The sequence below is a fragment of the Diachasma alloeum genome, unplaced genomic scaffold (assembly GCF_001412515.2).
Source record: "Diachasma alloeum isolate Michigan unplaced genomic scaffold, Dall2.0 Dall_scaffold_00326, whole genome shotgun sequence".
NCBI classification, from domain to species: domain Eukaryota; kingdom Metazoa; phylum Arthropoda; class Insecta; order Hymenoptera; family Braconidae; genus Diachasma; species Diachasma alloeum.
In genome coordinates this window covers 601,233-608,245 of record NW_021680465.1, presented here as the reverse complement: position 1 = coordinate 608,245, position 7,013 = coordinate 601,233, and the positions used below count along the sequence as shown (strand labels likewise).

The window sequence follows — 7,013 nt, the reverse complement described above, 5'->3', positions numbered from 1 at the left end:
GGGGGGGGGGGGGGTGTTAGACTTCCGAATAGAAGATGTGTAATCACTTGAATTTAAGGTTCCAATTTTATTTGGTGGATTTTATTTGGCGATTTTTTAATGGTGTCTGTATATTATTCTCTCAAAATTTTTATATAAGGGATCAATCGAATTTTATGAATTTTTTGACGAATACAGTCTTTAATAAGCTCTCTTCATTGACACCAATTAAAATTTAATTTTTCATACAGATTCAAAAAAAATTGATATTATCACAAAAATCACTGATAGAACCACACACTGATTAAACTTTGCTTGAACCCGAACTGAAAATGAATTCGAGTCTTGAGAGGATTTGAATGTAGAATTATTTGACAGAACGAAATAATATGAAAAATGTTGATGACATTTCAATTGATGATAGAATTGTGAAACGGAAAAATTGAAGAAGAGAATAGTGAAATAAGAATTTTAAAAGAATTCCCATTCGATTAGCAACAACTATACTGAATTATTTAAAAAATGTCATTATCGATCTGTTTTTTCCGGTAATATTGAGATTACTTGGAGATGAAAAAGAATCGCGCAAACCCGTAATTGAAGGAGAATCACCTGGCAATTGAAGAAGACTCCCTGATCAATCAGGGAAATACAAACTTCGTGTTCAATTGGTTTTCCTTAAATTTGTTATGATAACAAGTTCCTCCAGCGCGATCGACAGAATTTTTATTACCAATATTGAAATTATCCCGAATGAAGTTATCCATCTGCTGAAAATGTTGATGCTGTTATCGAACGTCTTTCATATTTTCATGCAATTTCCGTAGCTCGACCCCAGAGACGCGAGGCCCCATCCCCTCGTATTATGTCACCAATGGGTTTTGCTGTACATCGTCAGATTTATGCTGATGACATTGAGTATGATGATTATTCAACAACTGTTGAGGATCAGACGATAAAGCCCGTGCCAATTTGGCTGTGTGTTTTTTTGGTTGTAAGTTACATACTGGCTGGTGCTGTCTTGTTTATGAGCTGGGAGCACTGGGAGTTTCTGGATTCAGCTTACTTCTGCTTCATCACACTCACCACCATTGGCAAGTTATTCAACCGCACTTCATTCTCTGTATTTATCTTTCGACTCTCTGGTGCATCAATGGTTAATTACTTTTCTCATTCGTTCGTATTTTATTTTCCTTACGAGTGGAAGCATTGTAATTGTTCAAATTTAACTTTTGGATTTTTAATATGCCATTTTTAGAGCCAGTGTTGAGCCATATTCATCGAATGTAATTAAAATTTCATCCATATATTATATTTTTTAATTTAATTTCTTTTTAAATCGGTTATGCCACCATAACTCAAAAAAACGTTCTGAATTCTTTGAATGATGGCTTAAAAAATTCCTTGAATGTCTCTTCCGTTGTTTGATTTTTAGAATTATTTTTGTAAATTTAGAATTTTTCGTAAATTATTCTGCAACTGAACTTTCCGATGACTCCTTCAAATACGATGTTTGTTCATTCCATAAGATAGAATCATTCTTCAATTCGATTTATAAAATAGTTCGGAAATTACTCTCACAGCATTAAATTTTTTTTAGATTTTTCATCTTTTGGAAAATTCACTTCCACTGATGAATGGATGGTATAGATATATATTCCTTCATATTTGAAACTTCATTGAATTTAATAAAATGATATGAAACGATGAATTATATGTTAGAGAAGCAGACGATGCAAAATGACCATTCGGAAGCATATTGCTAATTGATTACCTCAAAACTATACTATATTAATACAAGTGCAATTTCCCACTCATTCCTTTCTTCATCTCCTATTACAACAGGTTTCGGGGACTTTGTGCCAGCCCACAAACTACCCAACTATCCGGCTCACATGGGAATAGCATTGTGCTCTCTATATCTTCTATTCGGTATTGCTCTGCTAGCCATGAGTTTCAATTTGGTTCAGGAGGAAGTAATAACTAACGTCAAGACTGTTGCTAAGAGGCTTGGTATAATAAAGGACAAGGAGGACGAGGATGATGAAGAAGATCCAGATGATGAGAATGTTGACGTTGAGGAAAGTTATGAGGATGGCAATTATGAATGTGAATACGGTGTTTATCCTTCTACTGTGAGGGGACGTGAGTGTTACCGTGATGAGGTGGATCAGGGTCACGATTATGAGACAGCGTAGAATTTTGGGAATATTGAAAGGGGGCAGGATAAATAAATATGTGTTATTGGGTCTGAGGTCAACTGCATTCTTTCGTTAATATTTATCCCTGTGAATTTTCAGGTTTTTTGTAATGGATTTTATTAACCACCATTTGGTAATAATTAATGAATTAATTAATAGTTGGAAAGCCTGGTTAACAGAAACAAAATCGTCTTCATCTTTTCTTTTCGATAAATTCAGGAATGAATAGTCTTCAATTATCTTAAATTCGGTGATTTGGATTTCAAGACATTACGAAAACGTTTAGTTTATGAAATTTCTTAAATTAAGACGTCTTGAAGCCACTAGTTTTCACAGGGGATGAAGCAGAATTTGGAAACTAGTTGGGAAAATGAAGAAAAAAGCATTTTCTCTCAGAATAATATTAAAGATTTTTACGCCCTTCTGATCCTGCAATGACCATGTCTGAATTCATTTGACATCCCCACCCTCATCGCCCTTCCGACCCTCTCAATAAATTCCGGACGACATCAGTAGATAAGACACACTTTTGCGTCTAACAACCTAAATTAAGACGTCTTCAAAACACTAGATTCTCCAGTGCATGAAGCAGAATCTGAAAGAAATTAAGATAACAAGGATAACAGTATATTTCGATACGAGTGGGTAAAAGTGTTTTTGTCCCGCGGGATGAGTGCGAAAAATTACACTTTACGACCAAGTCATGAAAAATTATTTTTTCCCAGCGTAATATTAAAGATTGTTACGGCCTTCTGATCCCGCAATGATCCTGTTCGAATTCATCTGACGTCCCCACCCTCATCGCCCTTCCAACCCCTCAATAAATTCAGGACATCAGTAGATAAGACACTTTTATGCCTCCCATCCAAAATTAAGACGTCTTGAAGCCACTACTGTTTTACCACGCTAAACCCCAAATCACAAAGCGCCGGTTCCCACTCCCATTCCATTCACCTTCTTCCCACTTATACATCTCTTTATTTCTGCACTAATACCACCACCACAGCCATCATCTCCAACTGGCCGTGTTAACTCTGTCTCTTGTCTCGTCTCTGGGCCGTTGCTTGTAATTTTAGAAATGCTCTATTTTCGAGTTAGTGTGCCGACGGACAGAGTCGCACAGTGTCTGAACAAAGACAGACTAGACCCACTCAATTTTTTATAGTTATAACGAATAACTCGTGGCACTGGTTATGCAGGGGAGATACAGTCTCCAGTGGATAAAGTTCATCTTCGGTTGGTGGGACACTCGACAGATACACTTTGTTACGGGTGCTTTTTATCAATTGGTTTTTCCGTGTTTTCCCCTTATCGTCCAGAGTCTCGTAAACGCCTTCCCCTTCGACCTAGGAGGGGCTTTCTCATTTATTGGGGTCTGAGGGAGATTTATTTATTTATTTTTCCTCATCTACACCTTTTTAACATCGATAAACCAATCCCCGGGTTTTTTTTTTCGAGGAGGATCGAGGTCGTCGAGCGGTCTGACTGTTCCTTCTGCGGGGGAATTATTTTTTTTATTTCTTATTTACTCGATTGCTCTCTTATTGTCACTGTGCGTCGATCGTGATCGAGTTCACGTGCTGATTTCCTTTTTCAAGTGGAAGTTGACGACTGAATTTTCGTCTCTGTCGACTCGGTTTCCATTGAGGTTTTTCCAGGAAAAGGGAAGGGGAGGGAGAATTGATGAGGTACTGGGGACCATGAAGAGGATGGAGAGGATTTTGAATTTCGGGTGAAAATGGAGGAATCCAGGACATGGAGCCAAGCACCTTCGACCTCGGTACGTGGACGAGTGCTGGATGGCCATGAGGCCTGGAGTAATCGTGGCGCTTCGATAAAACGACAGCGTGGTACTAGTAGGAGAGAGTGGAGGGACAGGCGGAGGAGAAAAAGGCGAAAACCATTCAGTGAAAAAGTTGCTGACTGGTTCCGGGCATTTCTTGCTTTTTTATTCAGCAATGTGGGAATTGTTTGCTTAGTGATTGGTTACACCGTAGCTGGTGCCTTCATTTTTGAATTTATCGAGAGTGGAAATAGCAGGAGAATTGGAAGTGGGTATTTTATACCCAGAACGAGGAATGACACGGCTGGGGTATTGTGGAATTTAACTTATAAGGTAAATTTTAGAAATTGTTTACTTGGAGGAATTTCTTTTTCTTGGATTTGATTTGGGGCTGGCATTTGGTGGAGGAAGTTTGGGGAGATTGTGAGGGTAATTTTTAGTAGGAATTTTAAGGAATCGCAGCGAAATTTTTAGTAGCTTCGTCGATTTTGGAATGTTGACAAAACTACTTTGAGGAAATTGTCTTTATATGGAGAAAAAAATTGTCTTTCTTTTGAGAGTATTCATTTCATTAAAAAAAATTTATGCTATTGAAGGTTTATAGATTTCACTTTCGCTGCTGAAGCATTTTATTCAATTTAAATTTATTGAATCCGATTAAATGTCCTTTGGATTTATTGTAGGAATTTTAGGGAGATTTCGGGAATATTGTTTTCCGATCAATTTTACGGAATCTCAACGGGGTTTTTAGTAAGTTCCGACGTTTCAGAATTTTGTAAACATTACTTGAAGGAAATTGTCTTTATATCCACAAAATAGGTGTCCATGTTTTTTAAATTATTTATAATAAATTTATTTATATAAAAGGCTGTTAGTTTGAAATTTCATGGTAAATCGAAAAACTTATCTAGTTTTCTAGTTGTGAATAAAAATTTTGATGCCAAAAAATCAGAATTGAAGAAATTGTCTTCATATGAGAAAAGTAACTGTTGCTATTTTCATATAATTTGTTATTTGTTTGAATTAATTATCTGGGAGATATGGCTACATGTGGAGGTATGACTTATTCAATAGTGTATTTGTATTACACTCATTGCCTCCGATGGGCGTTTGACGGGAGCTATTATCAGCAAAGATTGATTAATATTATAAAAAAAACTCAATCAAAAAAATTTTCATCAGTCAGTGAGAAAACCTCATTTAGTCTTCTAACTGTGAATAAAAACTCGTAATTAAGCATGAATAAAATCAATTTTATTACGTTTAAAAGTTATATTCTACTGGAGAAAGTTTACGGAAGAGATTTTAGATTAATTTTATCGGAGATTATAGCTTTCGAACGAAATTTTTTAGTAATTTTATAGAATTTAAATTTCATCGGAATGAAATTAGCGAAATTTTCCTCTCTACGAAGAAACAAACATTCCGAGACAATTTTTTATATTTAAAAAATGACGTGAAATGAAAGGTTTTTACTTTGAAATTTCTCGCTGAATAAAATGCAAAAACAAAAAAGACCACCTCGCCTGCCCCAATCATTGTAGATGAATCAAAGAATTGTTTATTCAACAGTATATTTGAATTACTCTCATAGCCTTCGATGGGCATTGGCCTGGGGCTATCGTCAATAAAGAACGATAAATGTTACGAAAATAAATTTCACCGTGCGAATAAATTTTTCCATTAAAATTCTTCTAGAAATCCTCCAATCCGGAAAAATAAAGCATGCAAAAAAATTCATTCAGTTTCCCACTCATGAATAAAAGCCCATAATCCCCACTAATTTACCCCTCCACAATACAAAACTAAACGACTAAATCATCCGAATTTTTTCATAAATATCACAATGATAATTCGAGTATAAATTCTCCTCCCCCAATTTTCTTGGAATATTTCAGTGCATAATATATTCCGGAAATTTGTATGCACTTATTTGGTACAACGTATCTGCTCTATTTCAGGAGAATATACTTTCCGAGAAAATGTGGGAGGGCAAGGTGGATAAAAACATTGCATTTTTATCAATAAATAATTGAAATTGTTTAAATTTTCGAAAAGCTTTTTGTCTTTAGACACGAAATCAATGTCTGGTAAAATTCTGAATTTCATATTCAGAATTTTACCACTATTCTTAATTTTTTTTAATGAATAAATGATTTTTATGGTAGAAAATTAATTGTTTATAAATTATTTACAGAAAATATTCGTAAGTTTCAAAAATTTAAATTTTTAAATTACTCTCATAGCCTTCGATGGGCATTGGCCTGGAGCTGTAATCAGGAAAAAGCGATAAATATTACAAAAATAAATTTCAAGAAGAATAAAACAGTAAAAAAAATCATTCAGTTTCCCATTCATGAAATAAAAGCCCATAATCACCACTAATTAATTCCTCCACCCCAGTACAAAACTAAACCACTAAATCACTCGAATTTTTCCATAAATATCATAATGCTAATTCGCGTATAAATTCTACTGCCCCAATTTTTCTGGAATACTCCAGCGCATAATATATTCTGAAAATTTATATGCACTTATTTGGTACAACGTATCCGCTTTATTTCAGGAAAATATATTCTCCGAGACAATATGGAAGAGCAAGGTCGATAAAATACTGCTGAATTATCAGAAAACTGTAATTGACGCTGTGAAAAGTGGATGGGACGGTACAGACTCGGACAATCGAAAGTGGAGCTTTGCCGGTTCTTTTCTGTACTCTTTAACCGTCATAACGACCATTGGTGAGTTAAATTATGGCCGTGACTATGAAGTAGGGGGGATAACGCCTTTTTTTTCAGGGGAGATTTTTCAAAAATTTATTTTGAAAAAAGTCCTAACTAGCAAATGTTTTTTATTAGCTCGCAATTTTTTTCAAAACTACTTCAATGAGGAAAAAAATAAAAATTTGGAATATCTATACATGAGGGGCTAATTGATCGGATCTCATAGTTTCCGAGATAATCGCAAAAAACGAAAGTGCAAAAAAAAATTAATTTAATTCATCTTGTATAAGGCCTAGGAAGTGGAAAAACGCAATTCTGAGCCATCCA

The 7,013-nt window shown here is 35.1% G+C and overlaps 2 protein-coding genes across 2 annotated transcripts in view; both read left to right on the top strand.

The window, feature by feature from the left end:
• Positions 1–2,233, top strand: part of LOC107040256 — a 6,524-nt gene extending 4,291 nt beyond the window's left edge. Inside the window, exons 8-9 of the mRNA XM_015260266.1 lie at positions 807–1,073; positions 1,825–2,233. Of these exons, the coding sequence (XP_015115752.1) occupies positions 807–1,073; positions 1,825–2,177 (620 nt within the window). The 3' untranslated portion in view covers positions 2,178–2,233. The remainder of the gene's footprint in view (positions 1–806; positions 1,074–1,824) is intronic.
• Positions 2,234–3,918: 1,685 nt separating this feature from the next.
• LOC107040285 (potassium channel subfamily K member 18) overlaps positions 3,919–7,013 on the top strand; it is a 7,306-nt gene continuing 4,211 nt past the window's right edge. The window contains exons 1-2 of the mRNA XM_015260310.1: positions 3,919–4,296; positions 6,530–6,704. Of these exons, the coding sequence (XP_015115796.1) occupies positions 3,919–4,296; positions 6,530–6,704 (553 nt within the window). The remainder of the gene's footprint in view (positions 4,297–6,529; positions 6,705–7,013) is intronic.